The sequence below is a fragment of the Podarcis filfolensis genome (genome assembly GCF_964270895.1).
Source record: "Podarcis filfolensis genome assembly, chromosome: 8".
Taxonomy (NCBI): Eukaryota; Metazoa; Chordata; class Lepidosauria; order Squamata; family Lacertidae; genus Podarcis; species Podarcis filfolensis.
The window spans coordinates 19,035,694-19,057,782 of record NC_139611.1 but is presented as its reverse complement, the minus strand read 5'-3'; the positions used below and the strand labels follow the sequence as shown (position 1 = coordinate 19,057,782).

The 22,089-nt window shown below is 46.4% G+C and overlaps 2 protein-coding genes across 2 annotated transcripts in view; one reads left to right on the top strand and one right to left on the bottom strand.

The window, feature by feature from the left end:
* Positions 1-3,416, bottom strand: part of SCNN1D (sodium channel epithelial 1 subunit delta) — a 63,303-nt gene extending 59,887 nt beyond the window's left edge. Inside the window, exon 1 of the mRNA XM_083628704.1 lies at positions 3,263-3,416. The gene's annotated coding sequence lies outside the window, so the exon portion shown is untranslated. The remainder of the gene's footprint in view (positions 1-3,262) is intronic.
* A 3,313-nt stretch (positions 3,417-6,729) lies between these two features.
* On the top strand, positions 6,730-21,750 carry UBE2J2 (ubiquitin conjugating enzyme E2 J2). The gene is made up of 7 exons (XM_083628969.1): positions 6,730-6,959; positions 12,108-12,238; positions 13,191-13,231; positions 14,213-14,315; positions 16,108-16,246; positions 16,403-16,483; positions 18,173-21,750. Exons 2-7 carry the CDS (start codon positions 12,108-12,110, stop codon positions 18,458-18,460), a joined length of 783 nt encoding a protein of 260 aa, XP_083485095.1. The 5' UTR covers positions 6,730-6,959; the 3' UTR covers positions 18,461-21,750.
* The last annotated feature ends 339 nt before the right edge of the window (positions 21,751-22,089 follow it).

The following is a 22,089-nucleotide window of genomic DNA, read 5'->3' as shown; positions in this document are numbered from 1 at the left end:
GAATCCTTCCTGAAAAATGGCGAAATTCTGGAGGCACTCCCATTCTCAATCTTGACTGGCAGATCGTTCCTGCAGTATGTCAGGGAGCGGCCGTAGCTCAGTGGTTAGAGCACCTGCCTTGCACACAAAAGGTCGCAGGGTCAATCCCTGGAATCTCCAGGTAGGGCTGCCTGAAACCCTGGAGACCTGCTGCCAGTCCGTGTAGACAATACTTAGCTAGATGGACCAAGGGGCTGACTCAGTATCAGGCAGCTTCTTGTGCCAACAAATGTTGTTTTCCAGCTCCTGTCATCGCCCCTGACCATTGGCCAGGCCCTTATCACCGCAGTTTTAAAACTACTGCAATTCAAGGCCCAATTCAAGGTGCTCACATTGTTGTTTAACAATGCTCCAAATATCTGAGCGACTACCCCTGTCCTGACAGGCCCTCTGGGTGTTAAGAACAGAAGAGGGGGCCCTCTTGTAGTTCTACCTCCCTCAGAAATCTGGGTGCTGGTTGTTAAGTTGTGGGTGAACATATCAGACGACACAGCGATTCTTCAAACAGCTCTTGTTTATTCACAGGCTAGAACAGAACAGAACTGAAGGGTTCAGCCAGCCTGCTTATATAGAGCTCCACTACAACGCAACAGTAACAACTTTCTGTAACTATCCAATCACTGAACGTCACTTTCAATTCCTTATTTGCATATGTGGACCTGAGTGAAAACTATCTACAGTATCCCCCTGCTGGCCCAGGGTGAGAACATCAGTACATAACACTGGTGGTCTAGGAGAGGGCCTTCTCTGCGCCAGCCCCTACGTCGTGGAATTCCTTCCCTGTCTGGCATCTTCTCTGTACAGCTTTCAGCCACTGCTAAAGACAACCTCTTTACCCTGGCTTTTGACACCTGAGAGGTATGTCTTCAGGGTCCACCCAGTTTTTAATTGTTGGAGCCTGCTCTGGGACCTGCTGATGAAGGGCAGGAAATAAATTTAATGAAAATAATGCTGGCTGGGGATGATGGGAGGAGGAGTCTAACAACCTCTGCAGGGCCCCACACTGGCCATTTCCAAGACAAGGCACCCACCCTAAACACCCCCAAAGGGGAAATGGGCAGCCTGTATTACACAGATATTAGGGCTGCCATATTTCAAAAGTAAAAACCAGTTGTTGTTGAGCTTTCTTTTTTAAGGAAGGCCCCAAAATTCTTGAGCTTTTTAAAGGAAAACTCGAAGATTGTTCAGCTTTTTTTAAGACAAACCCCCAAACTGCTGAGCTAATTTTTAAAGCCCTCCCAACAATATCAGAGCAGCCTCAGCATACAGCGGTACCTCGGGTTACATACGCTTCAGGTTACAGACGCTTCAGGTTACAGACTCCGCTAACCCAGAAATATTACCTCGGGTTAAGAACTTTGCTTCAGGATGAGAACAGAAATCGTGCTCTGGCTGCGCGGCGGCAGCGGGAGGCCCCATTAGCTAAAGTGGTGCTTCAGGTTAAGAACAGTTTCAGGTTAAGTATGGACCTCCAGAACGAATTAAGTACTTAACCTGAGGTACCACTGTATTTGGTAGCTTCAGGCAACAAGGCATTTTTCTGCATCTTACTCCCTTGGGGGGTATGGGATATTAGGGGAGGGGACGCACTGCGCTCCTTCTGGGATAGTTTGTCTGCCTTTGGTCCCCACCCTGCAGTCAGCAATCACCCGTGTCTCCCAGAAGCTGTCAGCATGCGACAGTGGCCACATCCTGGGAATGGCCGGCTAAACCAAGTGAAGGTAGCTGGCGACTTTGGGATTTCCCTTGCATGAGAAGACAGGCTCTGGCGGATTGAGCAGATGAGACCAATAGTGGGTCCAGCGGTCAAGAAGGTGGTTTCTGTCTGTGCTGTAGAGGGAAGTGAGGGGCAGATGGAGCTCATCAACCTGGGAAGGTAGCCCATCTAGGAGAAGGAAAACTCTCATCCTAAACCTCTGCTGCCTTGCAGGATATCTTTGGGATAAGAACCCCTACACAAATCTGGAGTGGAGTCCCTAAGATGGTTGGATGGTGCCTTGAATGCCTCCTCCTGGCAATGCCTGCAGCCAAGCTGGTGCCAAATTTATTGCTCTGCTTTCCTTTGGACCACATCAGTGAGGCTGAGAGGGTGGTCTTGTCATCTGGGCAGCCCAGGACCTCCACACACATTGCCCAGGCTTGCACCCTGGGAAGGTCACTTTGGTGCTGCTGATACAGTAGTTTGACTTCACCCCTGGAGGCACACTCCATTGCCTCTCGAGACAGACGGATGCCAACAATTCTCCTCGGGAAGGAAATTGCCTTTCCTCTCCCAAGAGAGCAGCACTGAAATTGAATCATTAACCCCCACCCCCATTCTGACCTTGTTCCATACAAGCAAACAAAGCAAAAGGTATCCATTCACTTGGATGGAATGAAGAAGAATAGGCTCGCAGTGGGACAGTTGGGAGACTGTATCCATACCTACACACTTTTAAAAAGCAAACAAACCAATAAAGCTGGAGCACCTGTACTTAGCTACCCATTCACTTGGATGGAATGAGAACTTGGAAGCAACGAGAAGGAAGGAGCTTGCAATGGGGAACCTGGGACATGGTTTCCACACATGCACACTTTTTAAAAAAGAAAAAAAAAAACACGACAACCTTAGAGCTCCTGGATATCAGCCACCCATTCACATGTATGGAATTAGCACTTGGACAGAATGAGGAGAAAAGGGCTTGCAACTGGACACTTGGAGGGTTGTGGCCCCTCATACATATAAAACAACAACTTAGGGATGCCCTCTGGACTACAGACGCCCTAGGCAAGAGGCTTGTACTACCTGAGTTTGTCTGGCTTCTTCTTCTTCTTCTTCTTCTTCTTACTATTATTATTATTATTATTATTATTATTATTATTATTATTATTCATCAACCTTTATTACGGTCCAGAGACCCAACAAATCGTTACAAAGCAATACACAATTCACACAGCCTACCTCCAGGTTAAACAAGCATTTTGTTCAGAATATAGGGATCATTGGTTCTTGCAACCACCGATAAAAACTTTGCCACTGCTAATGTTCTAGCATTTGTCCGGTCTTCCAATAGAAACCTGACATAGTGAGCCTCTGATTTTCCCGGGAAAGGTACCAGCAAGGGTAGTATCAGTTCAGCCCTGGCTTGCTCATATTTTGCACAGTGCAACAAAATATGTTTTATGGAATATATGTTTTATTATTATTATTATTTCTTTGAAATATGAAAAAATGCTCACTTACCTTCAACTCTGATTCCTTCCTGAGATGCCAGAAAGCCCTCCACACACAGAACAGTTCCCCGCAGAAGAAAATGTCAAAATCCCAGCTTCTTCTCTGCTTTGGCGAATTGCATCCATCCCGAGACACAAACCAGCCGCACGACTTGGATCCTTTCTTCGGGATGAGGAGCGAATGCCGTTCCTGTAATGTACTGTGATTTATTTGCATGCGGGAGAAAACAAGTCAGCAGAGGTGTTGAAACCATTTTTTTGCAAGACGGGTTTGCCTAATAACACACTGTCATTATTGGTGAGATTAAAATACCAGGTTGGTGACTGGAACCAGAGGAGCAGAGCTGGATAGACAAAGGGCTGAGTGGAGAAAGAAGCTGGCCTGGGTAGGAAGCCGGCAGCATGATGGACGTGACGGCGGGTGACTGCCCTGCTGATCTGGTCCAGCAGTCGGAAGGATGCCACAAGCTTCACCGACTTGGGTGGATTTAAAAGAGGACCAGTCACATTGATGGAGGATGCGGCTCAGTGGCCACTGTGAGAACCGGATGCTGGACCAGATGGGCCCTTGGCTTGATACAGCAGGGTTATTTTGACACCTGTATTGCAGGGGGTTGGGCTAGATGACCCTTGGTGTCCCTTCCAACTCAATGGTATTATCTGTAAAGGTAAAGAGATCCCTGACGATTAGATCCAGTCGTGGCCGACTCTGGGGTTGTAGCGCTCATCTTGCTTTATTGGCCAAGGGAGCTGGCGTACAGCTTCCGGGTCATGTGGCCAGCATGACTAAGCCGCTTCTGGCGAACCAGAGCAGCGCACGCAAATGCCGTTTACCTTCCTGCCAAAGTGGTACCTATTTATCTACTTGCACTTTGATGTGCTTTCGAACTGCTAGGTGGGCAGGAGCAGGGACCGAGCAACGGGAGCTCACCCCGTCACGGGGATTCGAACCGCCAACCTTCTGATCGGCAAGCCCTAGGCTCTGTGGTTAAACCCACAGCGCCACCCGCGTCCCGGTATTATCTGTAGTTGAAACAAAAACACACACAGAGAGGAGAGAACCAAGCGCTATAAACTGACTGAAGAGTCCAGGGCAGTTGCAACCCTTCGGTGTTGTAAATTCGGGTGTATATTTTATATACAGTACCGTCAGCGTTGCAAGAATAGTAATCCAGTTTCTCTTTCTCTCTCCGGAACAAAAAAATGATAAAACTCCTTAATTATATGTTATGATTTAGACAGGGCTTTTAATCCTCAATTTCATCTTCCTAATTGCTTGCCATTTGGAAGTTCCTTTCATCTCACAGAAACCTAACGAAGCACCTTTTAAAATTGTCCGTGGTCATTTTGTCTTAGCCCTCTCCTATAAGTATTGTTATAGGCCACCCAAATCTCTGCTGAAGGTTGCGAGATTCCAGAGGTCTTGGCACTTAACCAGAGTTTGTTTTTCCTTTGGAAAAACAAGGCATGGTAGAGACTGTAGTGTCTTTAAGATATATGGTTTTATTTACACACATCTACACGGGTGGCGCTGTGGGTTAAACCACAGAGCCTAGGACTTGCCGATCAAAAGGTCGGCGGTTCGAATCCCTGCAACAGAGTGAGCTCCTGTTGCTCGGTCCCTGCTCCTACCAACCTAGCAGTTCAAAAGCACGTCAAAGTGCAAGTACAGTGGTACCTTGGGTTAAGTACTTAATTCGTTCCGGAGGTCTGTTCTTAACCTGAAACTGTTCTTAACCTGAAGCACCACTTTAGCTAATGGGGCCTCCCGCTGCCACCACACTGCCACCGCTCAATTTCTGTTCTCATCCTGAAGCAAAGTTCTTAACCCGAGGTACTATTTCTGGGTTAGCAGAGTCTGTAACCTGAAGCGTATGCAACCTGAAGCGTATGTAACCTGAGGTACCACCGTATAGCCGTTTCGCAAAGAAGGCGCTATCTAAACATGCTCAGGGGATGCTCAGATCCATTTGCCAAACTGTTCACCAAAGACCTGAGGAACCAAGGTAAATTATGTATATAATTTAAATTATGTATATAAGAAGTCACACTTCTTATATAAGAATTATGTATATAAGAAGTCACACTTACACATAACATGATTCACTGTACTCTAATCGGCGCCTGCTAAAAACATTTTTCTTTAGGCAACTCTATCCAGCCATGTGGAATGTTGGAATGTGTTTTAATTTGCTTTTCAGCTGATCGTTGGTTTTAGTTATTTTTGAAGGTTTTGGATTCTTGGGCTTGTTTTTAAATGAGAATTTAATTGTTTTATTATTTTTTGCAAACTGCTTTGCTTTTTTGGGGGGTTGTTGTTTTTAGAATAATGTGGTTTGTAGAACAAAAAGAAATTAATAAAAATAATGCACCCTTCTTTATTGTTGTTATTGGCTGAATACCTTTACAGATGCTCGTTTCTACAGCATTTGATTTTTACACAGTCAACAAGTTGTTTGGTGTTTTTAAATATTTTGTAAGTCACTTTGAGATCCTTTTTTTTAAAAAAATGTGATTAATAAATGTTGTAGTAGTAGCAGTAATCGCTGCTTTGTTTGCTTCTGAGAGGCTAGAAAGCGCATCGCTCTCCCCTTGGCAGCAGTCAAGGTGAGCAGCCACCAAGGACCAAAGCGGGCAGAAGCTCTATCGCGCAGGCGCACATCAAGCCACGTAGCCGCGCTAGACCCGAACGAGGAGAATGTGTTGCCAATCACCATAGACTTAATATCGTGTAGAGTGACAATACCTTTACATGCATATGTATCTTGTGAACCGCCCTGTGATCTTCGGATGAAGGGTGGTATAAAAATAGTGAAATGAAATGAAATGAAATAGCAGGCTATGCTTACTGATTATGCTGCAGATGACTTACTTTCGCTACAGCTCCCAGGATTATTTGGGGAAAGCCATTACTCTTTTTTAATTTATTTTTTATACTGTATATCGCCGCGTGATCCTCAGGTGAATTTAACAAGTAAGTAAGTAAGTAAGTAATAAATAAATGGCATAAGAGTACTTTAAATGTACGGTTTAGTCATGTTGGTACGATCAGATTACCATATTGATTTTTTTCAAAAAAGAATCTATTGTAGTTTTTATCGTTGTGAGCCTCTTTTTCCCTTTCCTTCTGTTTCTAGAAAAACCGCCATACAAATCTCAAATCAAATGGAGAGTCCTAAATTTAAAAAAAGGATGTAAGGAGTCGTAGGTCATTCTACCCTTTACTATCTCTATTGCCCATAGGCCTCCTTAATGTGCTGTAAACTCTCTTGGCGAAGCCGCAACCCCCTCCTATACAATCTTGCGAGGGGTTACAATGGTGATGACATCGATTCCGTTCTGCACGGAAGTGACGCAAAGAAAAAAACCCTCACACCTTTCTCTATGGTACATTTCCCTTCCAAATCCCCCATCTCCGGCCGCGGCCCAGAGCGTCGCCTCCTGGATGTGCTCCTCTCCTTTTCATCCTCCTCAAGAACCGGAAGTGGGTGGGGAAAAAACGGGAAGCCGGTCTTTACTCGGCGCCTGCCTTGGGCAGCCATCTTGGAGGGTAGCGGCGGCGGTGGCGGCGGCGGCGGCGGGAAGAGCGCCTGAGGGACCCAGCGAGACGCCCAGGCTGAGAGGCCGACTCCGGCTCCGGCTCCCCTCCTTCCCCCTTTCCCCCGCCCCGAGGCCGCGCAGGGGGACCCTGAGCCCAGCAGGGAGAGGTGAGTGGAGGAAAGGAGGAGTGGAGGGAGGAGGAAAGAAGGAGCCAGGCAGGCCGAGGAAGGAGGAGCGGGTTTGTGTCTATAGGTGGGGGGAGAATGTTCTTTTGTTATTATGGGGTGCAGCTTCTAGCCTGGGAAGCCGAATGGCCGTGTCCGACCAAAAGGCCCGCATCCCTTCTAGGCCGGCGCTTGTGGGGAGCCTCCGAACCCCCTCTCCCTTTGGGGTGGCTCTCCGCAGGAAGTGGGAAAGGCGCGTTGGAAACCACTGCCGCCTGCACTGGCTGGCAGCAGCTCTCCAGGGGTTCGGAGGGCCTTACCTGGAGACGCCGCCGGGGATTGAACCTGGGGTTTTCGGAGGAGCTCGGCCCCCGAGATAGGGATACGGGAAGCTCTGTTTACACCGAGTCCGACCCTTGGCCCATGTAGCTCAGTATTGCCTGCACTGACTGGCAGCAGACCCCGGTCAGGGGTCTGTGGGGAGCCCACAACCTCACTCTTCTACAGGGCTTGGGGACAAGGTGCGTTGCAGTTAAGTTTCTGCTTATATTACAGATTGTCGCTTTTGTCCTTCTCAGAGTAGGTGCATAAAAACCAATGGACACCAATGACCAGAGATTCATTGATTTCGACACGTCTTAAGTAGAATTTACTTTGGTTGCTGTAACCCATTGGGCTATGTATATAACCTAGATTTACTTGGAGTAGGTCCATTTGGTTAATCAACTCATGTTTATCAAGCCTATTAATTTCAGTGAGTCTGCACAGAGCAGGACCAGCACTTTAAACCACCTGTTGCATTTTTTGATTCTGGGGTTGGACTTTTAAAATGTGCTAGCTAACTCTTAATCTTTGGCAATACTTTTAAAAACTTTTAAACACTTGTTTTGTATTGTTAGCTGTATGTTAAGCTTGCTGCTTTGTGAGGAGATTTGCTTAAAAAGTGGGTTAAAACCTAATAAACAAACAGGGCATGTTTGCAACAGCCCTCTCCTGTGGAATGAGCTCTAGCAGCTACGGCTTCTGTCCAGTGCTAATCCTAGTTGGAGTTGACCCATTGAAATTAATGGGCATTCCAAACTTAGGTCCATTGATTTTAATGGGCCTGCTCTTGGATACAACTCAATATTTAGAGATCTTCTATCTCTGTACACAGATGTTCTGCTCTGTTCCTGTGTATCATGGCCAAGAACCTCAGGAGAGACACCAAAAGCTCTGCCCGGCTCAGTTTTCTGTTTCTGGCAGTGTTTAGCTAGATGCCCCTAGATAGCCAATAAGCAAGACATGAGAGCAATGTTTTCTTCATGTTGTTTACTCCTCAGGAACTGGTAATTGATATCTTCTGTAGACTGCTTCTGGTTCTTTGAGAGCCGTTGCTACTCTGAGTACTTACCCTAGGCCATTGTGCCATTTAGCTAAGGCAGCTTTCTCTGACTTAATGGAAGGGCCATGCATAGCTCAGTAGTAGAGCTAATGAGATACATACAGAAGATCCCCTGTTCAGCCTCTAGAGCCTTCAAGTACTGCTGGCAAAGGCCTTATCTGGAACCCTGAGGAGCTGCTGCCAGTGTAGACTGTACTGAGCTAGATGGATCAGTGAGCTGACCTGGCGTAAGGCAGCTTTCTATGTTTTTGGGGGGTTCTGTATAGCAATCATGATTGGTAGCCATTGACAAATCTAGGTGATTTTGTCTAACGTTTAAAAAACCCCATCAAAACTACTGTATCTCTCTACTCCTCCACTTCCATCAGAACTTTTGTATTACTTCTTCAGAAGATCTAATTTCCATCCAGTCCAGCACCCAATTTCTCACAGTGGCCAACCAGCTGCCTCTGAGAATCAGGATCCGAAGCCCTTTTCTCCATGTTGTTCACCACAAACAGCTGTTCAGATGTATTCTTCTGCCTCTGATCCTGGAGGTGGCATATAGTAATCACAACTAGTTGCCGTTGAAAGCCTTATCCTCCTGAATTTGTCTCATCCTCTTTTAAAGGAATCCAAGCCAATGGTTGTTGCCACATCTTGCAGCAGTCTGTTCCATAAGTTAAACATGCGACTGGGTGCACTTCTCAGTGTATTATGCATTAATGTTACATTTTTCAGTCGAGAATTGGGCTAGGTGTAGGTCATCCAGCTTTAAAGAGCTGGTAACCTCCAGCTCTGGTTGTGTAGTGAGATGTTCCACTCTCTCGCAGCTACTTAGATAAATACCTAGCCAATTTCCAGTGAGATCTCACCAAAATCTTGCAATAGCTTGCCGTAAATTGGCGCCTGTGCCAGCGGTGCTTCTGCGCCGGTGGCAGAGGTGGCATGGCGGGCGGTCTGGGGGCGGTGCAGCAGAGCAGGGTGGCACTTCCCATTTCACCTCAAACGGTGAAATGGGACATGCCGCCCCTGAGGTACACTGCCTCTGACCATGGAGGTTCTGGCCTCGGCTCTCATGGATGATTGCTGGTGTTTGGCACTAGTTCCTAATAAAGTATTTGATCCTTTCCTAATAACATCCTTGGTACATCAGACCAGCCTGTGTAGTCATCACATTCCAGAGTGGCCATTCAAATGACTGAATCTTAAACGCAGCAGCCTTCTGTGTTGTTTGTCACTCTGCCACTTGGTCTCACTTCCTCCGCACCTGAAGGTTTTAATCCCAGCAAATCAGCTGCCCAACTCGATCAAACCAAAGGCCCATAAAGTCCAGCAGCCTGTACAGCCCACATGACTCTGGGATGCACACAAAGCAGGAAACGAAGGCCAAAATGTTCTCTCACTCCTTGACCTCAACGTGTGGTCTTCAGAGGTGCACTGCCATTGAACAAAGAGCTGTCCTGCCAAATGTCTGGGATCTTTGGCACGGGTGGGGGTTAAGAGGTTGCCTTTGAAGAGTTTCTGGATGTGGAAGGGCAGCCATTGATTGGAATAGCTGATTCTTAGGCCATGTACACACCATATGTTAAAGCACGCCCCCTGGAAAAATCCTGGGAACTGTAGTTTAAGGGTGATAGGAATTGCAGCTATGTGATGGATTAAACTACGACTCCCAAGTTTCTTTTTTGTGGGGCTGGGGAGAAATGGCAGGTATGCAGCCTTATTAACAACAGTTAAGTCGTCTAGTAACTGCTAACCTATTTAGGGTTTTTTGTTTTCAGTTTATTATGGACCCACACGGACAGGTAAACAGTAACAAAAATTCAGTAATACAGTGCTACCTCAGGTTACATACGCTTCAGGTTACAGACTCTGCTAACCCAGAAATAGTGCTTCAGGTTAAGAACTTTGCTTCAGGATGAGAACAGAAATTGAGCGGTGGCAGTGTGGTGGCAGCAGGAGGCCCCATTAGCTAAAGTGCTTCAGGTTAAGAACAGTTTCAGGTTAAGAACAGACCTCTGGAACGAATTAAGTACTTAACCCGAGGTACCACTGTATATCCAACTAAATGCAGGGCATATAAAGCCTAAACATATTAAATAATAACACCCAATTTGGAACCATGAAATCCATATTCATTAAGACGGCATGGCAGCGGGAGGTACCTGTAAATCTGAAACTAAACTATTTGAAATAAAATCCCACCATATTGATCTTCCTGTCCCTTTGGGACCCATAACGTATGTGTGTGTTTTTCTGCCGTAACTAGGTTCCAGAGATTCTTAGGCCATAAGAATAAACTCAGATTTTTAAATGATTTCCACTGCTCTTCTATAGAGATGCTGCTGCCCACATCCATGCCAGAATTTCCTTTTGGCTGCATCTTTTCATCATGCCTGTCTATGCGTTTAGTAAGGGAATAACTGAGGAGAAATTTGAATGTGCGTTTTAATAATATTTAATCTCCTGATAAATTTAATTCCAGAATAAAGCAGGTTTTGACTCTGATCTACAGAGACCTTTCTCCTCCCCCCCACCCAAACTTTGGTCGGTGGCTTCTCACAAAGCTCAGAAAGCTTATTGTGTGCCCATTCACCCCTCCTTTTCCTAAAAAAATAGTCCTTGAACTTCTGTGGGACAAGCCAGGCTGTTCCTAACTCCCCAACACCCATTATGCTTCTTAACGTTCATTGTGCTGCTGGATCAAACAGCCAAAACCCTGAGAGCTTTTTTGGAATATTTTGTTTGAGTGTGGTGTGCTTAAAGGGAACTTTTATCAGTTTGACCTTCGATAACCAATATTGCACAAGAAAATGTTGAGCTTCTTCTCCCCACCCCTCCACTCCTTTCTCTGAGTCCAGAAGCTGCTCCCCTACCCAGAGTGTAAAGTTAAGGCAAATTAACTGAAAAAATGAGAAAACAACTCCTTAAGAAATTTCCTGGATTCAGAAAATCTAACTACTGCCCAGCTGCCAATCTCCTCTTCTTGGGCAAAGTTCTTTAGTGGGTTTACATGGACCAGACTGAGGTGCTACTGCAGGAAATTGATTTTCTACATCCATTTAAATTGGGATTTAGGCCTGGTTTTGACACAGAAACTGCTCTGGTCACCCTGTATGTATGGTGACCTTTGTTGGGAGACAGACAGGGGAAATGTGTCCTCGTTAATCCTTTGAGGGCCTTTGCAAAGGCTCTTGTAGGCAGCTGGGACTTGTTAGTGAAGGTTGATGTTCTGCAGATGCCAGAAAGGTGGGCAAAATTGAGGGACATCGGTCAAAGTTCTGACTAGCTTGGCACTGCCCTTCCGCTTTCTGCTCTCCTGCAGTTGCTGGGTTCCAGAGCATTAGATTGGCAGCTGTTGCTCCTGGTTTGGCAGTGGGTAATAGAAGCATTGCACGTGGTAGAAAGTCTTCTTGCTGGCGCTGTTGATCTTCTTGCCATTGGCTGCCGTCTGCCCTGGCAACACAAACAACTTGGGTGTGTGTATATATAAGTTTGGTGAGACAGGAACTGTGTTGTCCTTCCTGGTCTCGACATTGTCACCAGCTCTACTCCTGCAGCTTGAAGAACTTGCACTTGAGCGTTGCCTTTTCCTCTTCCCTCCCCCCCCCTTTTCCTCATGTGCTGTGTCTTTTTAGATTGTGAGTCCTGAGAGCAGGGAAACTTGTCTTTAGTAATGATTTTTGTAAGCTGCTCTGAAAGCCTCTTTGGCTGAAAGGGAAGTTTAAAATGCTGAAATAAATAAATAAGTGTATTTTCCCTTCCCCCACCCTCTTTATTGGCAGATGAGCAGCAATAGTAATAAGCGAGCACCCACGACAGCTACCCAGAGACTCAAACAGGACTACCTGCGAATTAAAAAAGACCCAGTGCCTTATATATGTGCTGAACCTCTACCGTCAAATATCCTTGAATGGTAAGGAACGGGAACCAACTGGGCAGGGGTCACAGCCTTTTGGGTTGTCATCAGTGTTGGTCCTACATGGAGTAGACCCATTGAAATGGATGGACACAGATAACTTGGGTAGACTGTGTAGGATTTTATTGGATACAGCCCTCTTTATGGCGAAAGCGTGCTTGATGGGATCATCCGACAAACACAGAAGCCTGTTGACCCTTAAGGGAGACATTCCATGTATATCTACAGGCAATGACTGTCTTGTGCAGGGATTGCATTCTTGACCCCCGCACATGGCAGTGGAGCGCATGAAACCCTGCTCCACCCTCTTTTCTGGCCATTTCCGGGGTTGGCGCAATGCACACATGCATGGTTGCGTGTCAGTTGGACACACCTAAAACAGTTGTTGCCTGCACTCAGAACCTACTTACTGCATTTATATCTCACCTTTCTTCCACATTACTCAGTGTGGCACAACTGGTCTCCCCATTAATCCCCACAACAAACCTGTAAGGTAGGTGATGCTATGAGGCAGTCACTGGCTGAGGGTCACCCACACTTCCTGGCCGAGTGGGGGTTTGAAGCCTGGTCTCCCAGGCCTCAACCCAGCACTCTTGACCACTAAACCACACTGGTGTGGTGTGTGAGTAAATGCACATAACATGATGAGAAAATTAATCACAAGCCTAGGATCTGTTCCCTTTATCAAATGAATCATTGTCAACATTGCTCTGTGATGCCCCAAATTTAACTGACATCGCATCCATTTGTAAGTGTTTTTAGACATAGGATGATTCTTCTACCCCACATCACGAAACTATACAGCGTTCCTGCAGGGCTGCCAATAGCGAACCTGCTTTTTGAAGTGGGGATATAATACGTAACTTATTTCTTTCCTTTTCTCTCTACCCCTTCCCTATCCCCCTTTCCTTGGAAACTGTGCAATAAAAGCTTTCCCTTTCTCCCTTAGGCACTATGTTGTACGGGGACCCGAGTTGACGCCGTACGAAGGTAAATTGCAGCTACCATTTGAAATGCCAGCTAAAAATAAAGTTAGACTATGAAGTAAACAAGCCTTAAAATGCTCTAACCACACCAACAATATGTGCTTTAGATCTGTGTCGTTGTTGGTGGTACTTGGTGACTTCCCCCTTCTATATCTAAACCATTTATATACAGTGGTACCTCGGGTCACATACGCTTCAGGTTACATACTCTTCAGGTTACAGACTCCGCTAACCCAGAAATAGTACCTCAGGTTAAGAACTTTGCTTCAGGATGAGAACAGAAATCGTGCAGCGGTGGTGCAGCAGCAGCAGCAGGAGGTTCCATTAGCTAAAGTGGTGCTTCAGGTTAAGAACAGTTTCAGGTTAAGAACGGACCTCCGGAACGAATTAAGTATATGTTGTCAGAGCATTTTGAGGAAGGCTTGTTTACTTCACCCCCCCCCAAGGCTCCCAGAGTGGCTTATGAATACCAGTAAGACATTCCCTGTCCTCTGACCCACAGTCCTAAAAAACACGACACGAAAGGACAAGAGAGGGGTAAAGCAAACATGGGCATCCGTCCTTAGTTCTTGCAGTGAGCTAACTTGGCTGGAATGGGAAGATTTGGGGAGGAGGAGGCCAAAGGTGCTTGTCTTTTCATCAGAGCTGGTAGAGAGCCCCTGCAGTCCGATCTCTCCCTTTTCCTACAGATGCTTCTTACTACCCTGGCTAGATAAGTTTTTTAGAGGCTCCCACAGCCCATAAAGCTGTATCTCTCTTTTTGGTGGCCTCAGGCCTGCTTCATATTTGACGTGACCAGTTTGATTGCCGTTGACAGCCATTTGTAGTTTTTTTTTGTGGGGGGGAGTGGTAGCAGGGTGTGTGTGTTTGAATTGCCGTCGGGTGTTCAGTGCATCTGCCAGGCTGATTTTGAACAAACCTGGACTTCTCCACCTTCGCTGCTGATTGAATACGGGTTGTTTTTATTTCCTTTCCGACACTTTAGGTGGCTATTATCACGGGAAACTGATCTTCCCCAGAGAATTTCCTTTCAAACCTCCTAGTATTTATATGATAACACCGAATGGAAGATTTAAATGCAATACAAGGTAAGTAGCTTCCTTTAATGTCTGCCCGTCCCTACTGTTAACAGCCAATGACTTCAAAGCCGAGCAGTGTCTTCTAGAAAGCTGGATTCTAAAATCCAATGCGGGGTGAGGTCAGCCCTCAAAGTCAGCCCTCAATACTGTTCCCCTCACCTCACCTCACTCTCATATGTTGGATCTAAGCTGGTCCACATATCTCTTTGCCAAGGGGTTCCCCTCCCCCTTTTGTCTCATCAGCACAGGAAGCTAACTTTTGCAGAGGCAGTCTCTAGGCCTATCTGTACCTAGACATTGTCTGCTCTGGCTGACCAAACTCCTCTAGTCTAGGCAATTCTCAGCTTTGTTAACCTGGGATCCATTTATGTGGCAAATGAGCCCTCCTGCGTAGAAAGCACATGCTCTGCTGTTAAACAAGGAATATTTTTCAGCCCAAGGACCTTAGTATATTTAATTTAATTTCCTTCCTTCCACTCTTTAAGTTCCCAGAGTGTGGGTTGCAAACAATTTAAAATATGACTTTAAGAACAGTTTAAAGCAAATCACAACCATCTCAGGTGTCAGAGGCCAGGCTGAGGCTTTGCATCTTCAAGAATTATATGCGATCTAAATGGAACCACAGCCAGGATGCTGGCTACTACATTTTAGCCCAGTTGGAGCTTCAGTGCCGTCTTCAAGGGCAGCCCCACATAGAGCACATTGCAGTAATCTGGTCTGGGTGTGTGTGTTACAGCTTTCCCTTCTAGGCAACCTCTAGGTGTGAGTGTGTGCATTTGCCAGTGATGGGTAGGGCCAGAGGCAAGAGTAGATTGAAACAGATAAGATGGTGATGGGACCACATGTGAGCTCTCTTTTCTAGTCACATTTTAAACTGTCTCAAGTAGACAAAGTAACCTTTATCAAATCCTTCTGAAACTGACTGGGAGCGGCCAGCTTCCACACTCTCAAGCCCGTTTTAAGACTCTTCACCTCCTAGAAAGCTCACGCTGTATAAAGAGCTTGGGAATTTGCTCAACCCTGTGGGAAGATTTTGGCTTAATATACAGCAGAGGCAAGCAAACTTGTTTCTTTGGAGGGATAAACAAAGAGTTTATAAAGAACTCGTCAGCGCTAGCTGATGTTATTGGTGCTCAAGGACACCATCATAAACAGGGAAAAGGAAAGAGAGAGAGAGATAAAGATGCAAGAGAATGGATAGAATTTTCTCTCATGTGTAGGGAGGTCTTTGCAAAATCTGAAATAAGTGTAAATAGATATTTTGTTAATATCCTAATCCAACCTTTGGTTAAAGAACCATGTATCACTTGCCAGAATATAATGTGTAGAAGGTGAGAGGAACCTTGAAAGTACTTTTTGGAGGATCTGCTGTATTTGAAAGAGGCAGAAATAGCCAGTGAATTGATAGCGCTGCACTGGGGTGCTAATGACTGAGCTACAGTTTCACACTTGCTTCCTAATCAGAACTGTTCTTATTGTCTCAGATACCTATATTGAGGTATATATGCCTTGTTGTCTCATATACCAATATACATACCTTGTGCCATACATTTAAACCATGTCCCACCCCCAAGAATCCTGGGAACTGTAGTTTACGCTTGATAGAACTACAATTCCCAGCAACTTTAACAACCTAAAGGTCACATGATTCTTTGGTTGTGGGGATGCGAAACATGCTTTCCTTCTCTTGTTTAAATGAGTGGGGTTTTTGTGGTGGGAGGGAGGTGGTTTGGTAAAAATGTAGTCCTGATGCTCTTTGGTGGAGTTTTATCTAATTTTGTACCGACCTTTTCCCTTGCAGGTTATGTCTTTCGATTACCGACTTCCACCCGGACACGTGGAACCCAGCGTGGTCGGTCTCGACCATCTTAACAGGCCTTCTTAGTTTTATGGTTGAAAAAGGTCCCACTCTGGGCAGTATAGAAACGTCAGAGTTCACAGTAAGTAACCTCCCAGGGCAGGATCTGCTAGCTGCCTATGTAAAAATAAATAACTGAATGCTGCGGAGGTCCTCCAAGGTTCAGTTGTTTCATTTGCAAAAATGCCGGCTCCAAACTGATGCCCACCTTTTCTTTTTGTTCCCCGTCTCTCAACAGAAAAGGCAGCTTGCGTCGCAGAGTTTAGCATTTAACGTCAAAGACAAAGTCTTCTGTGAATTATTCCCTGACGTGGTGGAGGTAAGCTTGAACATTTGGAAACTGGTATTAGCAAAACGGGATCAGTGTGCATGGTGCAATAGTCACGGTTGGCTGTAGGTTACCTCTAGTATCACAGGAACACAGGAAGTTGCCTTATACCAAGTTAAACCATTGGTCCATCCAGCTCAGTATTGTCTATACTGGGATTTTAGGATGGAGTCTATCCCCCCCCTCACCAGCCCTATCTGGAAATGCCATTGGGGATTGAACCCGGGACCTTCTGTGTGCATTGCAGATGCTCTGCCACTGAGCTCCTGGTTCATCTTAGTTTGGCATGTCTACACTGACTGACTTGTTGCCCAAGGTGCCATTCAGTGTCAGACAAGCTAAATTGACCAATGCATCTAAACCAGTATAAGACGGCCTTTCTGGGCGACCTTGATGGCATCAGTTTTATTGCACCTAGAGGCAGGGGGGGAGGGACCTAGGAAGCTGCCTTATACTGGCTCAGTACCTTGGTCCATCTAGCTCGGTAAAGTCTACACTGACTGGTGCATTGTACGCCTCCTTCTGGTAACGCAGGACCACAGTACCTCAAGGACCGCCTCTTTCCATATGAACCTACCTGGACCCTGAAATCATCTTCTTAGGCCCTTCTCCCTGTGCCTCCTCCTCGAGAGAACGGGCCTTCTCTGCAGTGGCTCCCCATCTGTGGAACGCTCTCTCCAGGGAAGTTCTCCTGGCACCTTCATTATACACCTTTAGGTGCCAGGCAAAAACATTCCTTTTTAACCAGGCCTTTGGTTGATCTGATTTACATCCTATGCCCCTTTAAAATGTTGTTGTTGTTTTTTGAGGGGGGCTTTTGGGTTCTTGTTTTTATTTATTTTGTGGTTTTATGTCTTGATTTTATTCTGTGAACAATCCTCCACCAGTGTGGTGAAGTGGTTAGGAGCGGTAGACTCGTAATCTGGGGAACTGGGTTCGCTTCCCTGCTCCTCCACATGCAGCTGCTGGGTGACCTTGGGCCAGTCACACTTCTTTGAAGTCTCTCAGCCCCACTCACCTCACAGAGTGTTTGTTGTGGGGGAGGAAGGGAAAGGAGAATGTTAGCTGCTTTGAGACTCCCTAGGGTAGTGATAAAGCGGGATATCAAATCCAAACTCTTCTTCTTCTTCCTGAGACTCCTGAGTATAGGACAGTATATAAATTCAATTAACAGCAACAACAACAACTGCAGCCAAGCTGGTGCCAGATGTATTTGCTCTGCTTTCCGTTGAACTGCATCAGTGAGGCCAAGAGGCAGGTCTTGTTGTCTGGGCAGACCAGGACCTCCATACAATGCATACTACCCAGGCTTGCACCCCGAGGAGGTCACTTCAGCACTGCTAACACAGCAGTTTGACTTCACCCCAGAGGCGCACTCCACTGTCTCTCGAGACAGACTGGTGCCAACAATGCAAATGTTGTTTGCTACAGTTTACGGACCTAATGTGGTGCTTTTGTTTTTATGTAAGTTGTTACACTAAATATTAACGTATAATATGGTCCCTGCCTCTCCCCCCCCCAGTGATATTATGTATGTGCACATGTTTCTCTTTAACGCAAGTTGCTTGTAGACTTTTGGGCGGCAAGTGTCTGGTATCTGCAATAAACAAATCGGTTTGTCAGCGCCAGCACAGACGTTGCCCCTCTCTGATCTCCCTTCCCTGTTTTTCCCCGTCCCAGGAAATCAAGCAGAAACAAAAGGCGCGAGAAGATCTCCACAGCCGGCCCCTGACCCTCCCGCTCCCGGACGTCGTCCCTGACGGGGAAGCCCACCACGTCCAGAACGGGCTGCCCCTCCTCAACGGTCACATCCCATTGGCCGCTGCCAACAACCACCCTGGCCTGCAGCAGGCCAATCGGAACCATGGACTCCTGGGCGGAGCTTTGGCGAACTTGTTTGTTATAGTTGGCTTTGCGGCCTTCGCCTATACGGTGAAGTACGTCCTGAGGAGCATAGCGCAGGAGTGAAGGCGCTGTTTTTCCTCCCTCCAACCCATCCACCTACACCCCTCCCGGTTCCAAGACCAAAATTAGTGGTAGCGACAGGAAAACAAAACAAAAGCGTATGGGACTCCCTAGGTATCTTATTCCCGACTCTGGGATAAATACCGCAATGTACAGGTAAAAACTAAAGTTTGGCTCATGGGTTTAGTTTTGGGGATGGGGGAAGGGGGGGGAACAACCCACCTTTAAAAATTTGTAGCAAATGCAGTTTGAGGCAGAGGAGGAGAAGAAACGAGTTGCGTCTCGGAACAGGTGAAGTGGGATTTTTAAAAATAGACTAGCCAAGAGGAAAAACGGTTTCTGCCTACCTCTCCCTCCCTCCCGGCAAAATGGCATTGTTGTGTTGTTTTTACTTACCTCAGAAGCAGTTCTGGAATTCTTCCGCTCTCTTTCAGTATTCACTTGGATTTGCACATTTTGGAGACACCAGGGGGTTCCCTATGTCACGCCAGGGTGGGAGGGGGAAGGCTGCATAACCCTCCAAATCTGCCAGTTGACCTCTGCATTCTCTCCTTCCGCCTTTTGGTCTTTTTTGACTCAGTAGACTGCCAGTCACACCTTAGAACTTCCTGTTGTGTGAAGTGGCTTGTAGAGGAGACACAGAGGAGATGGAGGAGGGTAGAGGAATAGTTGAGCTGCCTAACCCTCTCTCCCAAATGCCCAGCCCCAAATGCCATCACTTCACGTGCTGGTGCTCAGCTGTTGAGCGTGTCTGTCTGCTCTTAGGCCAAGAGGTTCATCATTTTTTAAAAAAAGGGACACGCTTGACGAAGCATCTTGTGTCCTGCATCTGGGGTGAGAGATGTTTTCTTCACAAAAAGCTATTTTTCTTTGAAGCGAGGGGGAGCAAGGCACTGCTTGCTCTGCCGTCCCCATGAGAGCCTCGTTGTGCCAAGAGAGGTAGCTGGTTTGCTTTTTGCCTCCTGCCATCCCACACAATCATGGCTAGTCCAGGCCCCTCATGGTAGCCGGATGTGCATTTTAAGCGCACGTACATTTTTTTTGTCTTGTCACAATAATGCAAGGTTTCTTTCCATTATTTACTCCTGGCCTGCACAAACTCTCACTATTGCCAGTCACAGCTGAAAAAAATTGTCGATTGAGCAGTCTAAACAGTCCGTCTCCAGGTGTAGTTTGCTGTCCTTTTTTCATTTTTAATGGAGGCTTTTATAGTTGGTGTTTTTCTTAATTGTTACTTTTTTTAAAAAAAATTCTCCCTGAAACAGCTGTGTTAAAAAAAGTGCAGTTTAAGTCTGTGATCATGTTAGGGTTGTTTTGGGGTTGCTTTTTCTTCCCCCCCTCGCAGTCGGCCACCAGGTGTAGCTGTTCAGTTAGAATTCATCTCTCCAAAATGCAGTGCAGATTTCGGAAGACTTTCTGTCGACATCGAGCATGTGGGGAGCAAAGCCTCCTCAAGCGACGTCACGGGGATTTGCCTCCAGCGTTGGCCCTACTCAGAGAGTCGACCCAGTTGAAATGAACGGGCGTAACTGATTTTTGGTCCATTCATTTCAGTGGGTCTGCTCAGAGTAGGACTTCGTTGCGATCCCTCAGGCGACAGTGGGTTTCCTGAAGGGACTGGTTTTCGCTTTGCTTTGGGTTGAGGAACAGTGGTGACTCACTTGCCCTGTAAACGCAGATCGACGGGTGCTCCTCCTCTGCTCAGATTTTTGGAACTTCGTCTCGCTTGAACCCCAAATCTTCACCCTTATAGGGAACTATAAATCAGAGTAGCACTCAAATGAGCGTGTGGGGAAGGTGGGCACGCTTCAGCCACTGGGTCAGGAGATGACCCTCTCTTGGCTTCAAATCTCACAGAGGCCTCTGGGCTTTGCCGGAGACGCTGTTTCTTAACCAACTTGGAAGAACCTTCTCGTGATTTGGACTTTTTCAGGCTACAGGTTGAGATGGCGTTGGCTTTTGGTAGATGTTCTCCCACGGAGGGATGTTTAGGATATCCTGCATGTAGAAAAACCTAGCATGGGGCAGGTGTCAACCTGGCAGAGGGTGTGAGAGAGAGAATTCAGACGTGTGCATCTTCCACCCACAATATGACAGCTAGGAGCAGCACTGACCTCCAGATTTTGTAGGTGGTTGTGATGCTACTTGCTAGTTGCATTTTAGCACTGCCCGCTCGGTGCGATTGGCTCCCAAGGCCTTGGCAAATGTGGTCGGAGGCCTGGTGTTTGCAGCCGCCGGCCCGACTGCCTTGGGGACCCGATGGTTAAGCGACCAAAGTTGCTGGGCCCTCCTCTGTGGCAGACATGTGAGAGGCCTGTGGCCCGCCAGGTGTTGTTGAACTTACAACCCCAATCACTCCATGCTGGTTGGGGCTGATGGGAGTTGTAGTTCAGCAGTATCTGGAGGGCCAAAGGTTCCCCTAGCTCTGCCACTGCAGAATCTTTTCCCGTGTCAAAGAAAAAGAGCATGTCACATAATAGCTGAGATGTGGTTTATGGCTGGGTTTGAGAGGCCCCAGCTCAAATCTTTCCCAAATCCTTTTGCCTCAGCCCAGAGGCGAATGCTAGTGCCTTTTCCAAATCGGCCGTGGCTCACTTCATAAAGTCACAGGCTTCTCGATTTCCAACTTAACAAAGGAATATTGGTGAGGTTGAAAGGCTCTTAGACTTCTAAAACCCACTTCATTCCTTTTTTAAAAAAACCTTTGCCACAGGCTCAGAATAAAGGGGGACTTCCTGAGTATTAAGAATGTGATATTTCCCCTTTCTCTCCCCCTCTTAAAAAATAAAATAAAATCTAGGCGGCTGCTTTTATTCCCCTTTTGTAGGTTTTAAAAAACCCACCCACCAAATAACTTGATTCCTGGTTCTGCTGGATGATTTAAAGTAGTTGCAGAGGGTGGGGTAGCAAAAGCGGAGAGCATTAAACCCATGAGCCATGTAGCTTAGATAATCAGTAAATATGTGCTTTGATCAATTTTATCTGCAAATAGGTATGGAATAGTTGAAGCTAACTGGATAGATCCATATCTTTGGAAAGGAGATCTTGTAGTGGGGAGGCGGGGGCGGGGGGCGGGCGGTGCAGATGACGTGCGGTAAGGAATGACTTAATATCTGTATTTATAAAAACACTTTGGAGATTTTGTGTTTATTTTCCTTCTCTCCCCCCCCTCTTTTCCCTTCCTTTTTTTGATTGAATTTTATTTATAATCGTTCTTCAAGTCGGGCTCCTGTACATGCTTTTCATCTGCTCTCTCAGCACGAGAAGATCTTAAATGTATCTGTTTCTACAAAGGCTTCTGTCTTCTCTGTTAGGAACTGTGTGGTGTGCTTTTTATCTTTGTTTTTTTAAAAAAGAAAGCCCTAGGGGCTGAGGATCAAACCTGGTCTCACTTGCATGCAATGCTGGTTATTTGCAACAGAGGAAAACTCACCCTTCTCCAGAGCTCTCCCCTAGGCTGAACCTCCTTCCCTTTCCTCCATATACTCTGTATTCCAGCAGCAAATTCTGCCCTAAGAAAAAACAGCAGCAGGTTAACAGCAGCTGAATTGCAAGGCTTTTATAGAGTGTCAGAATTCAAGCAGATGTGCATAGCTAAACTAAACATCACCTGTTGCGTTGTGACCATGAGC

What these genes read in the sequence shown, in the direction of transcription:
- UBE2J2 (XM_083628969.1), top strand. Translation starts at nt 12,108, where the DNA reads ATGAGCAGCAATAGTAATAAGCGAGCACCCACGACAGCTACCCAGAGA. An exon ending in CCGTCAAATATCCTTGAATG is followed by an intron (nt 12,239 to 13,190) that starts GTAAGGAACGGG and finishes TTTCTCCCTTAG; the next exon opens with GCACTATGTTGTACGGGGAC. An exon ending in TATTCCCTGACGTGGTGGAG is followed by an intron (nt 16,484 to 18,172) that starts GTAAGCTTGAAC and finishes TCCCCGTCCCAG; the next exon opens with GAAATCAAGCAGAAACAAAA.